Source organism: Chiloscyllium plagiosum, chromosome 4, assembly GCF_004010195.1.
Source record: "Chiloscyllium plagiosum isolate BGI_BamShark_2017 chromosome 4, ASM401019v2, whole genome shotgun sequence".
Taxonomy (NCBI): Eukaryota; Metazoa; Chordata; class Chondrichthyes; order Orectolobiformes; family Hemiscylliidae; genus Chiloscyllium; species Chiloscyllium plagiosum.
Genome location: NC_057713.1, coordinates 19,531,521 through 19,557,358, shown reverse-complemented (window position 1 = coordinate 19,557,358; position 25,838 = coordinate 19,531,521). Strand labels below are relative to the sequence as shown.

At 41.3% G+C, this 25,838-nt stretch overlaps 1 protein-coding gene across 1 annotated transcript in view; it reads left to right on the top strand.

Annotated features, from left to right (window-relative positions):
* The window catches only part of trpn1 (transient receptor potential cation channel, subfamily N, member 1), a 221,600-nt gene that overhangs the window by 97,203 nt on the left and 98,559 nt on the right, over positions 1 to 25,838 (top strand). Inside the window, exons 5-11 of the mRNA XM_043687825.1 lie at positions 2,473 to 2,577; positions 4,140 to 4,238; positions 6,921 to 7,022; positions 9,342 to 9,443; positions 11,169 to 11,267; positions 17,778 to 17,978; positions 22,152 to 22,253. Coding sequence (XP_043543760.1) covers positions 2,473 to 2,577; positions 4,140 to 4,238; positions 6,921 to 7,022; positions 9,342 to 9,443; positions 11,169 to 11,267; positions 17,778 to 17,978; positions 22,152 to 22,253 — 810 coding nt within the window. The remainder of the gene's footprint in view (positions 1 to 2,472; positions 2,578 to 4,139; positions 4,239 to 6,920; positions 7,023 to 9,341; positions 9,444 to 11,168; positions 11,268 to 17,777; positions 17,979 to 22,151; positions 22,254 to 25,838) is intronic.

Sequence of the window (25,838 nt, the reverse complement as noted above, 5' to 3'; positions counted from 1 at the left end):
ACATCTTCTCCACATCCAATTTAACCACTCACTATTCTGTTACTTTCAATGAGATCTCCCTACATCCTTCTAAACTCCATCAAGTACAGATCCAGAATCCTCAACCATTCTTCACATGTCAACCTCTTCATCTTCCAAATCATTCTTAAAAACCTCCTCTGAACACTCCAATGCCAGCACCTACTTCCTTAGATAAAGGGCCCAAAACTGCTCACAATGTTCAAAAGTGGTCTGACCAGAGTTGTGTACATCTCTGCTCTTGTATTCTAGTCCCTCTTGAAATGAATGCTAACACTGCAGTTGCCTTCCTACCTGCCAACTGAACCTGCATGTTAAGACAATTTAGACTCCTAAATCCCTTTGTTCTTCAGATTCCAAAGTCTTCCCATTTAGAAAATAATGAACTCCTCTATTCCTCCTGCTAAAGTGCATAATCTCAAGCTTGCCCATCTGCCACTTCTTTGCCCACTCTCCCAACCTGTCCAAGATTTTCTTCAACCTCCCCACCTCCTCAACACTGCATGTCCCTCGACCTATCTTTGTGTCTTCTGCAAACCTAGCAATAATGCCCTCAATTTCTTCATCCAGATCATTAATATATAACATGAACAGTTGTTATCCTCACATTGATTTTAACGGAATCTCACTGGCTGCAGTCCTGAAAAAAGGCCCCTTTATCCCTACTCTCTGCCTTCTGTCAGTCAGCCAATCCTGTACCTTGCCCCTAACACCATAGTCTCTTATTTAAGCACCTCTAGTATGGCACCCTGACAGAGGCCTTCTGAAAACCCAACTAGATAGTGTCCATTGTCTCTCCTTTGTCTAACTTGATCATTACCTCCACAAAGAATTCTAACAGATTTGTCAGTCATGACGTCTCCTTGATGAAACCATTGTTACAATGCAGGGTAAACCCTTCTGCTAATTTAAACCAAAAACATAGAAAAGCTCACCCAATCTTGTAATCTGTTAAATTATGAGTGACAGAGAACTACCCCAAATTCTAATATTTAAAGAAACAAAATTAACAATTTATTCTTTAACTCCAAAAGAGAACATTAAACAACAATTATCTAGACTGTAAGCCTCCTTTCTCTGAAAATGTGTTATCTATCTCCTATCTATAAGAATATACTGATCCGATAAAGCCCCTATAAAATTTACAGCAAATCAGTTTTCATAACCAGTGGCCATCTTCAGGTGTCGAACTTCCTCTGTCTGTAGATTTCCTCTGGATCATCTTCAATCTTCTGCTGCAAAGATACTTCATATGAAGAAGGTACTTTTTAGAAGGAGGGTCAGTGGGGAGAGTCTGTGTGACAGTAGGTACTCTTAGTCTCTCTGGCTAACTGTTCAAAATGCTGACATTTTATACCCAAAACATTGGATTATCTCTTTGGTTTGATGTTGTCAAAACAGTAAAATTCAAATTCAATTGTGTTTTAGTATCTTGGGGCATAAATTAAACTGGTTAAATTCGAATTATTGTGTAAACAACTCAGTATCAGAGCTACAGCTCAAATGTTACATCTTCAAATTATCTAGCACACTCTGTGCCTGAAGTCAGTCACATGACAGGTTTGCCAGCTTTTCAACTTTCACTCTCTCTTAAAGTTATAGTATACACCTTCAACACCATAATGACTGAGCTCTACTTTACCAACACTTGCAAATACTCTAGGAGAAAGTGAGGACTGCAGATGCTGGAGATCAGAGCTGAAAATGTGTTGCTGGAAAAGCGCAGCAGGTCAGGCAGCATCCAAGGAGCAGGAGAATTGACGTTTCGGGCATGAGCTCTTCTTCTAGTCTCCTCCTTAAAATGGACTCTATAATCTTCACAATGACTGAAATCAAGCTAACTGGCTTATGTTCCAGAACTCTCTGGATTCTGGGAGATTTCCAGCAGGTTGTAAAACCTGCTAATGTGATGCCCTGTTCAAAAAGGGAAGGAGACAAAAAGCAGCAAAGTTTAGGCTGATTAGACCAACATTTGTCATTGTGAAAATGTCGGCATCCATTATTAAGGAAGAAAGAACAGGATATTTTGAAAAACTCAATCCAGTCAAACTGAGTTAATATGATTGTGTGAAAGGGAAATCATGTTTGATAAATTTACTAGAGTTCTTTTCCATAGGATCTCTGCAGTGTGGAAACAGGCCATTCGGTCCAACAAGTCCACACCAACTCTTCAAAGAGCATACAACCAGACTCACCCCCTCTACCCTATCCCTGTAACCCTACATTTCATATTGCTAATCTATCTAAACTATACATTATGGGCAATTTAGCACAGCTAATCCACCTAATCTGCACATCTGTGCACTGTGGGAGGAAACTGTAGCACCCGGAAGAAACCCACGCAGACATTGGAGAACATGTAATCTCCACACAGACAGCCGCACTGAATGGAACCCGGGTCCCTGGTGCTATGAGGCAGCAGTGCTGTTTCACTTTCTTTTCTTCTTTCCATAGGATGGCTGCATCCCACTGTTCTTAAGCATCGAAGTTGGTAATATTGCAGTCTGCAAGGAGCTGCTCAGTGTTAACGCTGATCTGCAGCTCAGGACCCAAAGGAAGGTATAAGTGAGCAAAGGATTGGGCCTTGTTAACTTGGAACTGTGTACAGTAATGCTTTTGTCATCAAAGGGAGTAAAATGTTGAATGAGTACGATCAGTTCTCCTTAACCTCATGGTTGTGTTCTTGTGCAAGCCCACATTATCAAAAAATTGCGCTTTAGAAATAGTGCTTAAAGTGTTGGCGATGTTCTCGTATTATAGCCAACACACATTTTAAAAGTTTACGCTTTACAAGTAGTGTCACCAATTCGTCAAATGCGTTACAACAAATTTGTATTGAGGAAACACACATTATAGCAAAACGACCTGTACATTCAACTTCCTAGTCCATGCACCCAGTACATAAATTTGGAAAGGCTGAAGATAAAACTAAACCCCAAGTTGTTTTCAGATTACCTTGGCTTGTGCAAACTCATTTTCTGTTCAGATTTGAAACTCCAGGTTCTACGGTAGTGAGGTGCGTTCTTTACTGAATCCTGTGAAAAGCTTCTTCTTACTGTTGAAGGTTACTGTTATGCAATAGAACATTTTGCTCTGTCATACTTCAGCTGGGTCATTTTTCTAAAGTCTGCTCTCAAGCTGCCAACTGATTGAGGGGAGTGGTGGTTTGTTCAATACCTCAACTAAAATATCGCAATTGCTGAAAATCAGAAACGAAACCAGAAAATGGTGCAAGTATTCAGCTGGTCAGACAGCATTTCTGGGAAGTGAAACAGTTTAACATTCCTGCTTAATGGTCTTTCATCTTAACTAGAGATGTTAGATCTTGAGTAATTAATGTGAAAATGTAGAATCTGAAAGAGATTTACAGTGCAGAAGGAGATCATTTAGCCGAAGAAAGAGTTTCCCAGTTGCATACTGCTACTCAGCTCTTGATTTGGCACTTCAAGAGCAGATCCAAGTATGTTTATCCCCAGAGACTGTCAGCTCTATTCCTCATCCTGTAATTCTAGTATGAAATACAGTAAAGCCTCTGTCTTGTTTGTGTTATTCTTCTAGGAATCTAGTGCAGTTAACTGTGTTTTTTACCTAATGACAAGCAAAATCACAGCAGGTTTCCTGTTACTGCTGTCGTATTGGTCTGTTGGTCCACATGACTTGCACTGGGTCCAAACTGGTTTTGTGGACTCTAGCAAAAATTAGTAGCATCTTTTGCACCTATCAGAATTGCTATTTCTGTTACCTTCAACAAATATTTAAAATGCTGTAGATGCATTTAAGACAAAGCTTTTCACTGTGCCTCAGTACATGTTACAATAAATTCAATTCAATTCAATTCAATGCATTACCAATTGAATCAAGAATCAGATTCCTGCACATCCTAGTGAGCTGACATGTTAAAGCTCATTGACATGAAACATTGACCCTGTTTCTGTCTCCACAAATGCTGCATGGTAAGCTGAGCATTTCCAGAGATTTCTGTTCTTATGAGAGGTTTCCATAATCATGAGCTTTTATGATCACATGGATGTTAGTCCATCAGTGGATTCAGTACCATGAGTTTTAAGCACATATGTTTGAAATGAATTAAACTGTAGCTAATTTTCTGGCTTGCTTTTCAGGATAATGGTGACACTGTCTTACACGTTTGCTGCAGAAAGAGAGATACAGAACTAGCTAAGCTCCTTGTGGAGTCAGGTGCTGGCGTGGATTTTCAGAATGTGAGTAGAAAATATCTGATGGCCAATCAGACAGTTGCCCATTGGCAAGGACCAAAGTTTTAACTTGATTCTACTGTAGGAAAAAAGTTCTTCTTAATTGCCAGCACACTAAACAACCAAATTATCTTGATGGCAGAGGGTGAAAGATTGGATTTTAAAAAAAAGCAAGGAATTACTAAAAAGATTAATAAGGAGACACAAATTAGAGAACGAGAGAAAATTTGCCAAAAAAATAAAAAGATAGGCAACATTTCTTCAGATATTTAACAAAAAGAAAAGTAACAAAGTAAATGTTAGTCCAAGAGAAAATGAATACAGGAATTGAGGATAAAAAAAAGACAGATGGATTAAACAGGTATTTTACATTGGTCTTCACTAGTGACCGTGCACAAGTAGGATCCCAGAAATGTGAATCAGGAATTGAAAGGAATTCAAGAAAAGTACAATTACCAAAGAATTAGCACTGAGGAAGGTCTGGATCTGCGAGTGGACAAGTCCCCATGTCCAGATGGAATTCATTCTAGGTTCTTAAAAAACGTAGCTCGTGAGATAGTTGACGTGTTGGTTTTAATTTTCCAAAACTCATTAGATTCAGGGAATGGTCCTTTAGATTGGAAAGTAGTTAATGCAAATCCTTTATTCAAAAGGGAAGGAGGCAGAAACAATAGACTCATTAGCTTAACCTCCATCATAGGAAAGTGTTAGAAGCTATTATTGTCATTATAACAGGACACTTGGATGTGTTTAAGGTAAGTAGACAGAGCTAACATAGTTTTCTCACAGGGAAATCAGGTTTAATTCATTAATTGGGACTTTTTAAAGAAGTAACTTGCACTGCAGACAAAGGGGAACCTTTGGGCACATTGATTTTAGATTTCCAAACAACATTTGCTAAGGTGCCATGTCAAAGTTATTATAAAAAATAAAAGCTCATGACCTAGGCATATTGGCATGGATAGAAGATTCATTGGCTATCAGGCTACTAACAGAATGTCACGAATGGTCTGCCACAGGGGTCAATGCTGGAGCCTCACCTATTGACAACTTATAGAAATGGCATGGTTGAAGGGATCAATGGTATGGTAGCTAAATTTGCTGATGATACAGTGGCAGGTAGGAAAATGAATTGTGATAAGGACAGAAGGCATCTACAAATGGATATAGATAAACTAATTGAGTGGGCAAAGATCTGGCAAATAGAGTACAATGTGGGAAAGTGTGAAATTGGCAGAAAGAATAAAAAAGAAGCATATTATCTAAATGGTGTGAGGTTGTGGTGCTCTGAAATGCAGAGAGACCTGGATGTCCTAGTGCATAAATCATAGAAAGTTAGTATGCACGTACGGAAAGTAATCAGAAAAGCCAAGAGAATCTATTACTTTATTGCAAGGGGAATTGAATGCTTCTGTTATATTGGTGAGATTGCATCTGGAGTATTGTGCCCATGTTCATACATAATAGTCATTCATGATTGAAATGGCAGAGGGTTTTGTTTATACCAGAATTAATACTTATATTTGGAGGCATGTGATACGATCAGGTCCCAGTGCATGAGACTGGGACTAAACTATAGGCTTGTTTTTTAGTGTCATATAGTCAAACAGTATGGAGGCAGACCCTCAATCTAACCAATCCATGCCAGCCATAATCCCAAACTCATTTAGTGTCAACTGCCTGCACTTGACCCATACACTTCTAAACATTTCCTGTTCATGTACTTATCCAAATGTCTTTTCAACACTATAATGTACCCGCATCTGTCACTTCCTCTGGAAGTTCATTCCACATGTTCATACCACTCTCAATGTAAAATGTCGCCCGTTACGTCTTTTTTAAATCTTTCTCCTCACAACTTAAAAATATGCCCACCCACTCTTGAAATACGTCACCCTAGGGAAAAGATACCTGCCTTTAACAGGGTGACCAAAACTAGACAGAGTACTTCAGAACAGATTTCACGAACATCCTGTACAACCTCAACATGACATCCCAACTCCTGTGCTGTATAGACAATGAATGTGTACATAATAAAACCAACTTGGCAAATGTTCATGGTCCCAATCCCCAATCCACATTATACACTGACACAATCATGTCCAATTCCTTCCTGCTGGAAAGAAGAGCCAGTTTTCTGTTTGGGAATCTTACGTCCCGTGGATGGATTTTCCCATCACTCTTTCCCAGAGGATTGGTATTAGCTTCCTACCTCTGGGTTCTCTAACCAACTTGGGCGCTGAATGACCTATCCATTCTGTCAAAGGAAGGATTCCTGCCCAGAAGTTAATTCACATGTGGCATGCTGTGTTTCAGAAGTTAAATCAGAAACATTATAAAGTTGGAATGATTCCTGGTCTTTTGTTTAATCACCTTTGAGAGTATGGAAGAATGTTTGCCTGATGACTGGTCAAACCTTGAGGTAGATGAAGGCTTACACTTTCTGTGACAGGAATTTGCCAACTTTGACTTTTGCATCTATCTTAAATTAGGTCCTTATTTCAAAGAGAGAGAAAGGGGAGGAGAAACATCACTGGAGCTTTACCAGTTAAATATCATCTAGGTGAAAGTCTCATTTTATCTGGACTACAATTTTCCTCTTAACTCAGACAGTACAAATTACAACTGTCAAATAGAACACAATTGGTAATTTACTGTGAAGTTATGTTTCTTCATTCTGCAATGTAGGATGATGGTCAGACTCCCTTACATGTTGCTGCCTGGGAAGGGGATGAATTGATGCTGAAAGTCTTCTATCAATACAAAGCCAACCCAAACATCACAGACAAGGTACATATAATTTTCAATTCACAAAATAAAAATGAAGCAGAAAGCTGAAGTACTGAGGGAGTGCTGCTCAATTGATGTTGCTGTCTTTTGGATGCAGTAAAGGCCCCTCTCGTGAAACAACTCAAAGAAGAGGAATGGAGCCCATTCTGGACCCCAGAGTCCCCAGAACCCACCCTTTTCCCCACTAGCATCACAGCCAATACTTATCCTCTAACCAACATCAAGAAAGATAATAAAAACAGAAATTGCTCAGCAAGTCTAATAGCACCTGTGAAAAGAAATCAGAGTTAAAGTTTTGGGTCTGATAACGTTTCCTCAGACTCTGATTTCTCTTCACAGATGCTGCAAGATCTGCTGAGTTTTGGCAGCAATTTCTGTTTTTGTTCTTGATTGACAGCATCCGCAGTTCTTTCGGTCTTTCTCAAGAAAGATAATCTGGTCAACAGCGCATTGCTGTGTGTGATAATCTGCTGTATGCAAATTGTCATCTCCATCTCCTGTAGTGACTATACTCCAGAAAAAAAAGCTGATTGGCTGTAAATATACTTTAGGGCACTCTCAGATCAAGAAAGTCCTCATGTGTAATACATTTCTTCAAACATAAGTCCTTTTTCTCACAAATTAAACATACTGTCATTCTCATCTGTGAGAACAGAACAGATAGAAGATTGAAGGACATTAATGACTTTTATAACAATTCAGCATAATTGTTTCCTTGCCAAAGAATTAACGGAATAATTGAAGTATGAGGAAAATTCTGGAACAGCAATATTGAGTGGTCAGCTCTAAGTGGTACCTAGATTGATAAAAGTCCCACTCATCACCAGCAATCACTCAAAGTGAGAAAGAGGTTTTCCATAGAGTTTTTTGACATAGGGAGGCAGTAGCTCCTAGATGTCACTGACCAGGAGATTCTTGCGCTTTTACTGCACATCATAAACAGGATTTGCAGGTTAACAATTAATTTATTTGGCCATAAAGGCCAGAGCTTCATTCTCAGAGGAAGGGACACTACCTGATTGTTAAAAATACAAGGAAAAGATAATCCAGCATTGTTCCTTAATAAAACAGCAACAGTATAATAAGATTCAATACTCTGTCCTCTGTGGTGTGAGAGGAGGCAGTGGTGGAGTGATAATATCATTGGACTAATAACCCAAAGGCTGGGATAAGGATCTGGAGACACAGGTTCTAAGGTGACTGTAGCAATTGTTGGAATTTAAATTCAGTTAATAAAATCCAAAGTTAGTGGGGCTAATGGTAATTATAAATTGCCACTGATTGTTGTAAAAGACGATCTGGTATAATAATGTCCTTCAGGGCAGGAAAGCTGCCAGTCTGGTCTACATGTAACTCCAGATCCACAGCAAAGTGGTTATCTCTGAAATGGCTGACCAAGTCACTCATTTCAACAGTGAGCAGCAAGTGCTGCCTTGCCAGTGATGACTGACAATCAGTAAAACATCTTCATGGGCTATTGTTCAGAAATTCTTTATAAAAATGTGGAAATACCACTTAAGAACAGTAAAGGGGAATTTTAGGATCACAGACTGCATCCAGCACAGGAGGCCATTCATACTATTACATCCATGCTAGCCCTCTACAAGACCAACTCAACCACTTCCCATTTCTTCCCTCTTAATCTTTCAAATCTACTATTTCCATTTAATTATCTAATTCTGTTTTGAAAGCCCTAATTGTGTCTGCCTCCATCACATTCTCAAGTAATTCATTCCAAATCTTAATCACTCACCTGCATAAAACGTTGTTTTCCCTCATGTCGCCTGTGATTCATTTGCTAATGAGCTTGAAATGATATCCATTGGTTTTCAAATCTTCAACCATGTGGAAGTTTATCTAACGATATGTTCTGTCTAAACCCCTCACACATTTTTTAAATACCTTTCAAATCTCCTCTCAATCTTTTCTTGCTGAATAAGAATAATCCCGGAAATCAGTCAGCAAAATGAAGTCTCTCATCCCTCGTACCATTGTCTTAAATATTTTCTGCTCCATCTCTATTGCCTTCGTATCTTTCCTGGCCCAGAACTGAATGGAGCACTCATGTTGAGGGTGAACTAAGGTCACTCTGGATGGATGAGTTTGAATTAGCCGTAAGACATTCTTCGCTTGTAATAATTCTGTGATTTTGTGAATGCCTGAACAAAAACTGCAATTTGTTTTATTTCTGGGCAATTAAAATGAAGTTTGCAGAGAATATAAAAGCAATCTGCACGGCTTTGACAGGCATAATTAATGCAAACAGAGTTATAAGTCTAAACGTGAGGTAGAATCATCAGTGTCTCCTCTGTGTTTCAGCTGGATCGGTCCCCATTACACATCGCTGCCGAGCGAGGACACACAAATGCAGTTGAAGTATTGACTGGGAAATTCAAGTCGAACGTGTTAGCCCGAACCAAGGTACTTCTTTCGTTCACAGTTTTCAAATGCTGGCATGCCTCCCTCGTATCTTAAATTAATAGGATTTACAAAATACGCAAGGACACATGACAGGTTAAACCAAGTGAAAATGGTTGGCAGGAAATTGTAAATAAATTCTTCCTGCTGTCTCAACACCAGAAATCACAGAAAGAAGGCAAACAGGATAAAACCCAGAAGCAATACAGAAAGAAAAATTACTATGGAAAAGAAATATCCTGACTATTGGAAAGTAGCCAGGCTCTTGAGCCTGTCCTGTTTTTCATCAGGTGGTATTAAGTTCTTAATTATACTAAAAATTCCCTAAGGATCACAATAAAGCTAATAAACCTGAACAATTTGTTTTTCCTTAATCCTGTTTGCCATGGTCCTGTTTATCCCTCCTTAGTTGTTCTTTAATTTCTGTGCTACTTTATTTACATTCTTTGAGGGCTCTGTCTATCTTCAGTTTCCGAAACCTTATGAATGCCTCCTTTTGTTTTTGTCTGAGCTCACAATCAATAATCCAATAATTTCAACCTCACTGTAACTGAGACTCGATTTTTTAAAGAAAAGGATCACAATTTATTTAACTCAGTGTTCAATTCCCGAAATTCTATGTTGGATTTGAGCTCATGTGTCCAGACCATTAGTACTAACTCTGGATTTACCAGCCCAACAGCATAAACAGTGCATTACTGCAACAATATTTATGCAAGGAGCTATTCATGTTAGTTTATGTTTCATTAATGCTCACAAATGAGACAAGTATATCAGCAAATAAAAAACAACTTACACTGCATGCTAATCAACTGTATTCTAATTGGCTAAAAATTGCAAAATGCTTAAAACCAGGATTAATTATGAAGTGATTATAACAAGGTCAGCCAGGTAGACCACATAGAATATGAGTTCCCCGATTGGGGCTGTTAAACTGGTCCAATCAAGGAGCCCTGGCTGACAGATAATGACAGGAGTGTCAGAGATTTACTCTGAGAGCTGGCTCAGAGGAAGCCAGAGCAGTGTCAGATAAGTACACATGTCAATAAAGGGTGAATTGGTGACAGGGTGCCAGACTCAGATTCTAGTGATGTGCAATGAGGATGAGATTTCAAAGCCACAGCTACTTTTGTCAAAAGCCCACTGAATTAATCAGGAACCGGAAACCTTGTGTTGGACTCTGCCTTAGAATTCATTATCGATATTTTCACATCCACAAAACAGGTGCAACAATGCTGAACTTCATCCTATTCTGCAACCGATGCCCCACTGTCAGTCAAACACCAGAGACACTAATGCATATAGACATTGGCACCAAACTGTGAACAGCCATTGAATACATATCACTGCACATGGGGGATGCCAGCACAACCCGAACTGGCACGTAAATCAGGGTTCTAGGGAAACTAATGCTAGACTGTCAGCATTGCAACATAAACATAGTGAATCTTTAACAGCCAACCAGGCAAAACTGTATGCATGTAGATCTAGCTGATTTATTTTCTTTTTCCTCCTCATCTCAGTGACATCTGCTACCTTGGTGAAGAGCAGTTAGTCAGAAAAGATGAGGAATTTGACTTGTATGTCTCAGTGCCTTAGCTGCAGAGACTGACTGCAGCTTCAGACTGGTCATGTGCTTAGTTTAATTAAACCATTTAAGCCAATCACCATGAAACAAATATATTCTTGTGACCTGCATATAATATGTTTTACTTGTTTTACTTACAGGATGGAAGTACCCTGATGCACATTGCCTCACAATGTGGCCACCCTGACACAGCACTGGCCTTTCTGAAGAAAGGAGTCCCTTTGCATATGCCCAATAAGGTAGAACACATCATTTTTTATGATTGTTTTATTTACTTTTTTGGTCTTTGACCACTGACCCTCTGGGCACAGATTTGCTGCATGGATGATTGTAGATTTGGACTGAACTCTCCTTCTGTATTAATCTATTCTTTTGATTTGATTTGATTTATTATTGTCACATGTGCCTAGGTACAGTGAAAAGTTTTGTTTTGCGTGCAGTACATGCAGATCAGGCCATACAAAGTGGCATTAGGGTAATAGAACAGAGGGAAGAATACAATATTATGGCTGCAGAGATCAACGTTAAATTTAAAACTTGAGAGGTCCATTCAGAAGTCTCTGAAGGAAGGGAACCTCACTCAGAAATCCAGAGCATTTGCCATTCAGTACCACCTCTGAGCATGGCTCAGCGCAATGCGTCAGTGAATTTCACTTCCAAAGATGTGGACTCAAAATGTGGACTCCTGTTTTTTTGTCTCTCTGTCTCTCTCTCTCTCTCTCCAAGATGTTGCCAGATCTGCTCAGTTTTTTTCTAGCACTTTTTTTGTTTTTATTTTAGATTTCCAGCATCCATAGCATTTTGCTTCTGGTTTTGGATTAAATGCACTGGGTGAATTGATGCAGACATTGGAATGTTCTCAAGCTCAACCAGTCTGCAAGGAGTCAATTGACCTCTGTCAAGGTAGCAATGCTACAGTGGTATCAGAGTTTGATTAAGGGAGGAAGTCAAGAAAGGTTGCTGATATGGTGACCTAACTTTGGCTGTGTTGAAAATCAATTCACAATCATCAGCAAATATGAGGGATCCCATTTCTCAGGTGCCAGTGGACTGCAACTTTTGATGGACCAGCCCACTGGTTTGCAGCTTCAGGAAAGGAAATTTGAAAAAAAAGCAGCATATTTTTCAAATTCATCAAATCAAAGAAGTGGCATTTATCTCTGTGGCTCATTCTCATCTTCCGTGAAGGAACGATTCACCAAATAGTCATTAGTAGAAGGAACGTGAATGTTGCTGAAAAAGACATGTTGTCAAAGTTTTTCATCTGAGACTCATCAGGATGATTCACAAGAAATACAAATGTAAAGGGAAAAAAGCATTTGTACTGTATAGGAGAAGAATGCTGATTGGTTGGCAAGTTGATTGTGATTAGAGGAGGCATTGCCATAGGGAATGCACACGCTAGGTGATGACTGACAATTAATAAACCTGGCATGTTGACCCTGATGTAGCATTGCGCTGACCGAAGCACTGGAGTGTGGCTGTCACCTGTTTTGTTGAGTAGAAACAGACACAGTGTGTACATTTGTTTATCAGATATGAAAATAAAGCACCGTGTGAATTTATATATGTAGCCTTCAGTATGTGCAAGTGCCCCATTGCAAGCTGGACTGACAATCCTAAATTTATCCTCAAAGTAACACACTGGGGGGTTATTTAATAAATGTTGTCCAGTAATAGAATCACAACCATTATTGAAAACTGTATTTTGAGTTGTTTACTTGTTTGCTGGTAGGGTACAATCAGTACCTTGTCTGCTGCAAACATCTGAATGGACATGTATTTAATTGCACATGTCCTGATTAGTGCAAAACAAAAAGCTGCAGAATAATTCGGAAATGTATTCTTTTCTCAGCAACAGTCAAATTCAGCATCACTTCTGTTGCTGCATTGCTTTACTTTGTAAGAGACCCTCCTGTGTCTCAGTGACCATGAGGTTTTAAGCTCCTCATTTTGCCTGAGTCCTGTCCTTTGGGGAGTTACTGGGGGTAAGGAAGGGAGAGGGTTAACCACCGCTGAGTGTCTGACTCTGGGCTGAATCTTACCAGAAACTGGCTAAGTATCATTCTTGGTGAGTTTTCACCCTGAGTGGGCAGGTGAGTTTTCTCATGCGTGTGTCCCAGACTCACTTCCTTCACCATGCACCATGGCTCCATAGTTTAGATCAGAGGATTCCTGATGAAGGGCTTTTGCCCGAAACATCGATTTTCCTGCTTCTCGGATGCTGCCTGACCTGCTGTGCTTTTCCAGCACCACTCTGATTTAAACTCTGGTTTCCAGCATCTGCAGTCCTCACTTTTGTCTACCAAAGCTCCATACCACTCCACTCATTCCCTATCCTTCTCACCAGAGGTGGGAGTGCTCCTCTCTGCTGGCACCTTCTGAGAATTCAGGCACTGGTGCCATATTTAGATGGCCACTGTGCATCCATTCGTGTGCTGTCGGTCTTCCACAGTCCTTGTGAGTTGTCCCAGAAATGGCCAGTGAGGGGAAATTAATGCCCCACTTTGCGGATGGGGATCTACCAGTTGTCATCAATGGAGCACTCCTCTTCCCCTAGGACCAACAGAGGAGACCAGGACACCTAGTAATTCCAGCCTGCTGTGAGGTTGCCATCTATGTTACCTTGACAGTGCAGTTCTGTGAAATGTCCCAGCAGTGTGGTGACCTTTGCTGCTCCACCAGGGTAAGTGCCAAGATCTGCTACCTCACACACGTTGCATCTCTGCCCATCGCAACCACCTCTCACCAATGCTCATGGTCTTCCATTCTCGCTATTGGACGAAATATCTTCTCTCATCTAACCCCCACATTGACAAAGCCTACATGCCCTCTGTTCCGTATACTCACTCAATGAGGGCACCTCATCACTTGTCCCCAATCTGCATCAGCACTAACAGCTGAGCCACCAACTTTCATCTTGTTCAGTCCCTGCTTTTCTCTCATTCCGTAGGAAAATGGCCTATTCTCAGGTGGGAAAAGCCAAAATGGGTGATAAGATAGCCAACATTTGGCTTCTCATCATTTATGAAGAGAGGATCCTGACCCTCGCTGCAGTGGGGACCAATCCAGTGGAGATGCCAAAATATCCATGTCCCAGCAACTTGGGAAGAAATGTACAAACATGGCGCACTCATAGACACTGAAGCCTATTCTACACACCTGTGGTTTAATAGAGAGAGCAGAAGGGTATGCCAGGAGCAGCAGCAGGCATACCTGAAAATGAACTGTCAACCTGGTGAGGCCACCGAATAGGTCTACTTGCAAGCCAAACAGTATAAGCATCAGTGATAGTCAGAGCTAACCAATCCCACAACCAATGGATCAGGACTAAACTCTGCAGTCCTGCCACATCTGGTTGTGAATGGCGGAGAACAACTAAATAGTAGAAAGTGAGGACTGCAAATGCTGGAAATCAGAGTTGAGACTGTGGTGCTAGAAAATCACAGAAGGTCAAGCAGCATCCGAGGAGCAGGAGAATCAATGTTTCGGGCATAAGCCCATTCCTGATGAAGGGCTTATGCCCGTAAAGTCAATTCTCCTGCTCCTCGCATGCTGCCTGACCTGCTGTGCTTTTCCAGCTCCAAACTCTGGACGGTGGACAACTAAATAACTCACTGAGAAGAGGCTCCAGAAATGTCCTCTTCCTCAATGAGGAAAAAGCCCCATACATCAGTGCAAAAGATACGGCTGAAGCTTTTATAGCAATCTTCAGCCAGAAATGCCAAATGGAAGATCCAGTAGACTCTTCCAGTGGTCCCTAATATTATAGATACCAGTCTTCAGCCAATTTGATTCACTCCATGTAATATCAAGAAACAATTGGAAGCATTTCAATTTAAATACATTCTCACATCTGTAACTATATGTTCATTTTTCTGCGTGTTTATATCTATTTGGCCACAACTCGACCAGAGAAGGTGCAAAGCTAATCTATCGTTATCATTCCACGATGTCGAATGGTCCAAGATGTGAAGTGATCGTCTCTTGCCTTATGTGAAGGCTTTGAAAACTTGGAAAATGATTGTTACTTTCACAACTAGGATTCATCTTGCCAGGTCACAAAACATTGCCTGTGGACTATTGGCTTTGGTAGGATTGATGTGTGATGTTGCAAGATAGGGTCAAGAATGAATGAAGCAAGGATTGGACTGCACACAGGTTCATGCCTAAGATTGACATTTATGTAGGGCAGACTCCCACCACCCCAGCAATTGGTGGCCTCAGGTGTCTTTCAGTCTTACGATATGAGTGTCTGTGTAAAGCTAATAGGACCTCACCTCATTCATAATTGAAGCCCCATCTCATTCAATGTGAAACACATAGCCTGCTCACTTCACATGTGGTCACCACCATTTTCAGCTCCATTGTGCACTTGCAATTTACAGCACAATTGATAGAAACAGAATTGCTCATCACACAGAGTCTCAGGCTCAGCCTGTTACCCTTGGTGAGCCCCCGAATGTATACTTCTCAGTAGCTTTCCCAGCCAACCTTTTAAAACTCCAACACTCCCACCCAGCATCACTAACTACCTCTGCATCTGTCTGTTTTATCCACCCTAGCCCTAGGCACATCGACCCAACATATCAGGTACAGTCGGTTCTGATACATCATGATAGTTCCATTCTTGTGCGATCTCACATTGTAAAAAAATTGCCATTTAAACTAATGCAGCCGGACTCACATTATAGCCAATACAGGTAAGGAAGGTTCTATAAATAACGGTCTAAATTCTTCAATTGCATTGAAGCCAATTTGCATTGAAGAAACGTGCGTTATAGCAGAACCAATGGTATAGTTGTGCACTGTTTCCTTCAAGCAAGACAGGATATGCTGACAGTCGATGACCATCCTTACCTTTCAACATTACCACTTTCCCTCAATGCTGTAATATCTCTTCCAGTTATATATTGAGTTGCTCCCCTTTACAATTGCTTTCCCCATTGCATCCGGCCATACAGTCTCCAATCCCAACTATTTAGTTCCCCAGCTTCCCTCTTGCAGCACTGGCTCCTGATAACCTCCTATTGACTTTTAATGGATGGATGCCCGCAGAATAATTGTGGTCCACTCATTTTGAGCAACTTAGATAGCAAGCCGGAGATGCTCAGTGTTCAAACCCCTGACCGATACCCCAACTGACTTACCACTATTCACCAGTCTGTTTGCATTGGATCCACAGAGCTGACCATGGCCAACTCTCTTGACTGGAGAGGTATGAACCCTGACCCTGGCCATCCCGAGTAATTGACTGACTGTGCCCAATTATTTAAGAAAGAGTTGGATAGAGCTCTCAAAGATAGTGGAATCAAGGGTTATGGAGATAAGGCAGGAAGAGGATACTGATGAGGAATGATCAGCCATGATCATATTGAATGGCGGTGCAGGCTCGAAGGGCTGAATGGCCTACTCCTGCACCTGTTGTCTGTTGTCTATTGTCTAAATCTCTGAACTCATACAGGAGACAGCTGTTGACTTACTGTTCCCAAACTGAAGGTCGCCTCCCTTGTCTAGGCTATGGACTATGCTCCTTAGACTTTGAGCCAATGCACATTTGCTTGAAGCACTTGCACTTTGTTTGGCACATGGTGTGAGTGTGGGATTGATGTAGCAATGAAGCATATAGCAACATGTCCAACTCCTGTGACTGATTACTGCTGGCAAACACAGCAAGTTGCCTGTTCTAAAAGGCAAGTCAGAAAAGCAGTACTTCCAGCCTTTGGCTGAGGCGGAAAAGCACAGAAAGGAAAGACAGCGGAGGGAATTGGTGAACATGAAAATGTGCACAAAGTGAGTGAGCACTTAAAGAGTGAGTGAGCAAGCAACCCCGAGATGCTCCATGGTTAAATCCATGAGCTGGGTGCCTGTCCCTGAATGCAAAATGTCCTGGCGGCAGCATTGTGTTGAGTCCTGTCAGTGTGGTCCAAATGCAGCATTGATTTGGAGAATCAGTATGTGGTTCGGAGATGTGCCATGATGCTTTGGTGAGGCGGGTATGTCTCTGATGTCAGACTTCCTGGACAGAGTGTGCATGCAGTCACTGCCCTTGGAGTGTGCCCTGAGATATTGGCACCTGGTGTCCAAGATGGGAGAACAAGCAGTGAGCTGGAGTCACCAGGTAACCATCTAGCTTCTATCCAGCAGGTAGGAGAATGGAAAACTACACATTAATGAGGCAAGATTAAGATTAATGCAGTATCAATGCATAAAAATAGGCCTTTCGCAGTTCATCAGTAAAAGTCCCATCTCATCGTTTAACACTGCGTTATACAATGGGGTATTTTGATCTCAATCTCAATGCTGCATGGCTGGCCATGCAATTTCCCTAACTTCGCCAGGGCTCATATTGTTCAGAGGATTGGAAAATTCTGCTCCCTGTGGTGAAGGGCTACCTTGCCTGCTCTTTTGTGAGGGGAAATTATCTCACATTGACCGACTGACAATTGTCACGAAACCTGGAAAATTGCAGCAGTGAAGAAATATGCTCCAAATTTGCAAAACAGCTTGAGTGTTCAATGCACATTCTATAATTTGATGTTAGGTAATATATACAAAAATTATTTGTAATTAATAAAAGGTCCAACACAAAAATAGATTGGCACTTTTAATTCTTCAGTAATAGACAATCAATTGTGTGAATGCAGAAACAGAATTTCCTAAGGATATTTTTCAGGCCTGGTAACAAAACTCTGAGTTGTTTGTTCTGTTATTATTTTCTCAGATGGTTCTCTTTCCTCTTTCTCCAGTCAGGAGCAGTCTGTCTGCATGCTGCAGCAAGGAAAGGCCATACAGCTGTTGTGAAAGCTTTACTCCAGAAGGGAGCACACGTTGATGCTAAAACAAAGGAGTGCTACACAGCCCTACACATTGCAGTGCAGCACTGCAAGCCCATGGTGGTACAGACTCTGCTAGGCTTTGGGGCCCAGGTGCAGCTTAAAGGGGGCAAGGTAAGATCTGGCCTATGATGCACTAGGGACTGAAGAACAATGCATGTTTTCTCACTTTCTTTCCACAATGTCAGTACTGTTGGCTAACTGTATTACCCATCTAGAGTTACCCTGAGAAATTGCTAAACCTTCTTTCATTACCGTAGAACTTCTACAATAATCAAAGTCTTTGAATTCATTCACTAAAAGCATTTTGGGTCTATCCTACATGGTCTGCAATGGTTTAAGAAGGCAGCTCACCACCACCCAATAAAGGGCAACTAAGCATGGCCAATGAGTGTTTTGAAGAAGGGTAACTGGATCCAAAATGTTAACTCTGTTACTCTCTCCACAGATGCAACCAGACCTGCTGAGTTTCTCCAGCAATTTCTATTTCCATTTCAGACTTTCAGCATCTGAAATTCTTTGTCTTACTTACAGGCAATAAATGCTTGTCCAGCCGGTGACACTCACATTCCATGAGAAACTAAAAAAGAATAAGTGTTTTAAGTAGCACACAGAGTCATAAAAATGTACAGCATGGAAACAGACCCTTCAGTCCAACCTGTCCATGCCGACCAGATATCCCAACCCAAACTAGTCCCACCTGCCAGCACCCGGCCTACATCCCACCAAACCTTTCCTATTCATATACACATCCAAATGCCTCTTAAATGTTGCAATTGTACCAGCCTCCACCACATCCTCTAGCAGCTCATTCCATAAACGTACCACCTTCTGTGTGAAAAAATTACCTCTTAGGTCTCTTTTATATCTTTCCCCTTTCACCCTAAACCTACGCGCTCTAGTTCTGGACTCGTCGACCCCAGGGAAAAGACTTTGCCTATTTATCCTATCCATGCCCCTCATAATTTTGTAAACCTCTATAAGGTCACCCCTCAGCTGCCCTGAGTGCAAGAAGGCCTTCAGCAATTCCTCCGACCTGCTGGCCCACTGTCGGATTCACACGGGTGAGAGGCCCATCAGCTGCCCCGAGTGCGGGAAGGGCTTTACCCAGTCCTCTGCCCTGCTGGGACACCAGCGAGTCCACACTGGGGAGAGGCCATTCGCCTGCCCTGAGTGCGGGCGAGGTTCATGGTGTCCCGCAACTTGCGGAAGCACCAGCGGGGACGCCAGTGTTCTCGACAATCTGATTCTGCTGGTGATGCTGCTGTGGGTCACCCCCAGGACTGAACCTCCTGCCCGCTCTGACAGTGGGTGCGGTGGTAGAGTCAGTGGGCTTTCTTTTTTATTTGTTTTGTGCTGGACTGCATCCCCCTTGGACTTTGGATTCCAAAGTCGGCAAGCAGGGAGGCTGGGAGAACACAGCAAGCCAGGCAGCACCAGAAGATGGAGAAATGAGCATTTTGAGTATTAACCCTTCTTCTTCTACCAAAACGTTGACTTCTCCGTCAGAAATTATTTACCAGGGGGTTGCTGCGGGTTGGAGGATTTGAGCTGCAGAGAGAGGCTGAATAGACTGGGGCTGATTTCACTGGAGCATCGGAGGCAGAGGAGTGACCTAATAGAGGTTTATAAAATCATGAGGGCCATGGATAGAGTAAATAGACAATGTCTTTTCCCTAGAGGTGGGGGAGTCCAGAACTAGAGGGCATAGATTTACGGTGAGAGAGGAAGGAATTAAAAGGGACCTAAGCAGCAACATTTTCACACAGTGAGTGGTGCGTGTATGGAATGAGCTGCCAGAGGAAGTGGTGGAGGTTGGTACAATTACAACATTTAAAAGGTATCAGGATGGGGACATGAAATTGGAAGGATTTAGAGGGATATGGGCCAAGTGCTGGAACATGTCAGGTATAGACAGGATAGATTGAGTGAATCCTTCGAGAAGTATAAAGAAAGTAGGAGTATACTTAAGAGGGAAATCAGGAGGGCAAAACGGGGACATGAGATAAGGAGAATCCAAAAGGTTTTTTACAAATATATTAAGGACAAAAGGGTAACTAGGGAGAGAATAGGGCCCCTCAAAGATCAGCAAGGCGGCCTTTGTGTGGAGCCACAGAAAATGGGGGAGATACTAAATGAATGTTTTGCATCAGTATTTACTGTGGTGATCAGGTGTACCCGAGAACTCTGTGGGAAGCTAGAGAAGTGATTGCTGGGCCTCTTGCTGAGATATTTGTATCATCGATAGTCACAGGTGAGGTGCCGGAAGACTGGAGGTTGGCAAACGTGATGCCACTGTTTAAGAAGAGCAGTAAAGACAAGCCAGGGAACTATAGACTGGTGAGCCTGACCTTGGTGGTGGGCAAGTTGTTGGAGGGAATCCTGAGGGACAGAATGTACATGTATTTGGGAAGGCAGAAACAATGTAAAACCTAAAATAACTGTCTAACAGGCAACCAAGTTCGAGTTAATCATTCTGAGCCAAGAGCATATCTTGGCTCAGAATGATTAACTCAAACTTAGTTGCCTGTTAGACAGTTATTTTAAGTTTTACATTGTTTCTTAAACATTTGGATAAGGCATTGTAATTTCAATTTATTGGTGTCATTATGATGGACTGCACAAAGGATGGATCAAAGTGTTTTTACTGGATTCCTGTTGCAAGTGAATGGGGTTCAGTAGATTATTGTGCCTTTAGGAACTGAGAATAATTCCACACAGAAATAATTGGACAATGCTTCCCTTTCTGACCACGATTAAGATCACTAATTTAACATGATCGTTTGTAGGCAACTGTCTTATTTAGTGGGCAAGGGGGTGGAGATGCAGGGTAGGCTACAAATCAGTCAGCAGAGTTATGGTGTCATCGGGATGTACAGCATAGAAACAGACCCTTTAGTCCAACTAGCCCAATCCAACCAGATGTCATAAATTAATCTATTTGCCAGCATTTGGCCCATATACCTCTAAACCCTTCCTATTCATATACCTATCCAGATGCCTCTTAAATGTTGCAATTGTACCAGCCCCCACCACTTCTCTGGCAGTTTCATTCCATACACGTATCACTCTCTGCGTGAAAAGGTTGCCCTTACATCCCTTTAATATCTTTCCCCTCTCACCCTAAACCTATGTCCTCTAGTTTTGGACTGCCCTATACTGGGAAAAAAGACCTTGGCCATTCACCCTATCTATGCTCCTCATGATTTTGTAAACCTCAATAAGTTCACCCTCAACCTCCGACACTCTAGGGAAAACAGCCCCAGCTTATTCAGCCTCTCCCTATGGCTTAAATCCTCCAACCTCAGCAACATTGTTGTCAAACTTTTCTGCACCCTTTCAAGTTTAACAACATCGTTCCTCCAGCAGGGAGACCAGAATCAAGCACAGTATTTTAAAAGTGGTCTAACCAATGGTCTGAACAGCTGCAACACGACATCCCAATTCCTATACTAGATATGTATGCACATTATGCTTGAGTCCTATTGATGAACAGCAAGCAGACAGCTAAGTCTCAAATTCAGGCAGCTATAAGCAGTTTATTAAGTTGGTGAAAAGTCAAGATATCAGAAGGTAGGTAGCAAGACTAATTTGGAGAGAGTGAGCTCTTAACATAAGACCTTATGTATTATGGAGGTCAGACTCACGCTATAGACTGTTGGTCAGTGTTGTTTTGAAATTGAAATGCCAACACTGAACCTATGCCTTTCTCAAAGAATGAAGAAAACAAAGTTTCATGTATACTTAAGAAGGGCATGGTCATATGAAATTGTGCTGAATAGAGAAAGTGGTCCATATATATGCAAATAGTTGTCAGTTTGCCTCATGCTGGTCCAAATCAAGAATAAACACCAGGCAGCATGGAACTATTGGGCTGAATGGCTATTTCTGTGCTGGAAATAACAGGAAATACTGGGGGCAACTCAATCAGCAAGACCAAAACAGGTTACTGGTCAAACATCTCTCAGCAAATGAGACCTTGCTGTGCACAGGTTTGTTACCTGATTTTGCTACATTGCAATGACACCGACTGTTGGTTATGAAAAAGTTCAGGAACAACCTGCGGTCATGACATGCGCCTATAGAATTGCAAGTTTCTTTCCCATGTTAGCACCACTGAAACCTTGAATGTGAATTTGAAGTGATGGAATGAAGCAAGTTGAAAAAATGGAATTCTGCATTAATGTATGTAGAATTGTAAAAGCAAAATGCCTCTTACACGGTGGAACTGTTTTGGCCCTTTGAGCTTATTTTTGTTTGTCTTTTGCTGTTGGTTCCACTTTATAGGCTTTGGAGACTCCACTGCACATTGCAGCTCGGGTGAAGGATGGTGAGAAAGTGGCAGAGATATTGCTAAAAAGTGGGGCTGATGTAAATGCTGATCAAGAGGTAAGCATGCGTTTTTTAATTAAAACTGCCCGCTAATTATATACCAAGTATTTCATACTGTAGCACCAGCTTTGGGAATTAGTCCAAAATTCACTCTGGGGTTTTGCTAATATCCTAAAGTGGAACAGCCAAGATTTAGCTTTCATCATTCTTTTATAATTCTACATGAAACAAAATATATTGGGATATCTGCAAACTTAAACAAGGATAGAGAGTTTTCCATTGTGCCAATTATAATAAAGGAATCAATTTGCAATTATAAAGTAGGTAGAGATATGTAAAGTAGAATAAGAACTCTGACATTTACTTATTAGATAGGGTCTTTGTACTGCTTTATTTTCCAGCACTCACACCAGCATTAGCTTGAATTAGGCCATAAGTGTTGGCAAAATCCAATGCAAGACTACTTCTTGTAAGTAATCACTCAGAATCAGTTCCTATTTTCTCATTTTTCTCCTTTCCTGAAGCATTTGCCCCTTTCTGTAGTCTAGGTTCTCACACACACCTCCCTCAACCAAGCAATTATTGTTTGTTTACATATCATGGTTACAGATATCATTACAATGATTGCCCAAAAAGACATCATATGTACCTGTCCTTAGCTGACATCCATGTGCAAATAGACCACAGATATATACACATATACACAGAAATATAGCTACACACACACCAATGCTTCCCTGAAGGATAATGCCATTGGCTACTTTGCCAGGATGGCAAAGAGTTCCAGTTTCCTCCTACTTAATAATTGCGCCTGACAATACGCCCCCACTGCCCAAAGCGAGATTGCACCCAAGTTTTATTTCTATGAAAAATAATTAGCAAAGCTGAAACATATAAACCCCGAATCAGAGAGCAGTCAGAGCAGAGTAACAGATTTGTGACCAACTGCAAGGGCTGAAGTAGGGGTCATGGTGAGGAATTAAAATGTTCTCATTGAATCAGGATGGATTGATTCAGCAACATAAGCTGTCCTTACCTCCCTGTTTTGAAGGGCTTGATTTGAAGTCTGATTAATTTGAAAGATTTCTGTCCCTGAGGAGAGGGAGAGAGAAAAAAAGTGTCTCCAATTAAATTTTACTAAAAGTGGGTAAATTCTGTGCCACAAGCAGCCCTGAGGCTTTCAGTTCCACTGGTCAGTCGATTTTCAATGGATTGGAATTACCACAATAGCCGATGTACTTGAGAATAATCTATGTGCAATGAAAATACACCTCACTGCCCACTGGCCAAGCCAGGATCTCCCAGGGTATCATGGGTCTTCCTTCAGCCTGTGTTGTCTGACAGCTTGAGAGTACTCAGCCTAATTTGGATGAGGAGATAATACCATGGAAATAAAACAAAAAAACTTCAGATGCTGGAGATCTGAAACAAAAAACAGAAATTGCTGAAGAAGCTCAGCAAGTCTGGCAGCATCTCTGGGAAGCAAGCAGACTCTTTGTCCAAACCAGACTCAAACCATTCTGGGTTTCGCCAGAAATTTCAGTTTTTGTTTCATAATACAATGGAAGGTCAATAGGATCCATTCACATTCGCCTCACGCACATTGATGTTCCCTTTGGTCCACAATATAACTGGGAGACAAGCTGGCTGGAACTCCTCCTTCAACAAAGGAATCTCTGCAAATGTCCAGATGGTGGTTATTTAACTAAGCATTTGCTGAGATTCAGGGGTGTTTGGAGCTCAAAATATCAAAGGTCATTTGATTTGCACTGGCTATTTTAATAGACAGTTCTTAAAAGTATTGACTAAAAGTTCATTATCTACTGCGACTTAGTCATAGAGTCATAGAGATGTACGCATGGAAACAGACTCTTCGCTCCAACTGATCCATGCTGACCAGATATTCTAACCTAATCTAGTCCCATTTGCCAGCATTTAGCCCATATCCCTCTAAACTCTTCCTATTCATATACCCATCCCATTGCGTTTTAAATGTTGTAATTGTATCAGTCTCCACCACTTCCTCTGACAGCTCATTTCATACATGCGCCACCCGCTAAGTGAAAATGTTGCCCCTTAGGCCCCTTAGGTCCCTTTTAAATTTTTCCTCTTTCACCTTAAACCTATGCTATCTAGTTCTGGACTCCCCCACCGCAAAGAAAATATCTTGTCTATTCACCCTATCTATGTCCCTCATGATTTTATGAGCCTCTATAAGGTCACCCCTCAGCCTCTGATGCTGTAGGGAAAACATCCTGTTCAGTCTCTCCCTATAGCTCAGATTCTCCAATCCTGGCAACATCCTTGAAAATCTTTTCTGAACCCTTCTGCGTTTCACAATGTCCTTCCAATAGGAGGGAGAACAGAATTGCACGCAATATTCCAACACTGGCCTAACCAATATCCGATACAGCCACAACATGACCTCCCAACTCCTGTACTCAATACTCTGACCAATAAAGGAAAGCATACCGAACGCCTTCTTCACTATCCTATCTACCCACGACTCTACTTTCAAGGTGCTATGAACCTGCTCTCCAAGGTCTCTTTGTTCAGCAACACTCCCCAGGACCTTACTATTAAGTATCTAGGTCCTGCTCTGATTCACCTTTCAAAAATGCAGCACCTTATATTTATCTAAATTAAACTCCATCTGCCACGCCTCAGCCCATTGGCCTATCTGATCAAGATCCTGTTGTATTCTGAGGTAACTTTCTTCGTTGCTCACTACAGCTCTAATTTGGGTGTCATCTGAAAATCTACTAAACTATGCCTCCTATGTTCACATCTAAATCATTTACAATAAATGACGAAAAGAGGTGGACCCAGCACCGATCCTTGTGGCACACCACTGATCACAGGCCTCCAGTCTGAAAGACAACCCTCCACCATTACCCTCAGTCTTCTACCTTTGAGCCAGTTCTATATCAGAATGGCTAGTTGTCCCTGTATTCCATGAGATCCATCCTTGCTAACCAGTCCACCATGAGAAACCTTACTGAAGACTGAAGTCCATATAAATCACATCCACCGCTCCGCCGAGTTGAAGCATACTTTTTACATACCTCAACTTATGAACAAATTAAACATTGTTCTCCCATTGCTTAGAAAGTAAAAATGCAATTTATTAAGAAAAGGAGGCTTGAGCAAAGGTGCTACTACAGAATTCATATGAGCATCATTCCAATTTTTATTGCTGAAGTACAATTATGCTAATTTACTTTGATAAATACTTGCAAACCCAATACTAGCCAATGCATCAATCCCTCATTTGGCAAGTCACGTAATCAGAATGCATAAGCAATTCTAATTTTATAATTGTTGTGGTTTTTGCCAAAACATATGATAAGGTGAACGTTTGTGACCAGAGTTAAAAGCTCTCAGGAGAATGCTATGGTTCCTAGGTGTGTACATTGTGGTTGAATGTTCGTTTAACTAAATTGGTACAGAATAGAGGAAATCATGAAACATTAGTTTAGTTTTCTAGGATAACACTGTAGTTTCTATTTAACTTTTGAAATGATTTATCCAGAAGAAGATAATGTTGTTTTAAAAACCAATAGTGATTAAAAAAAGACTCTTCCTAAAGAAATAACTCACCAAAAGTATAGATACTCCTCCAATTTTATTGCTTTTACACAA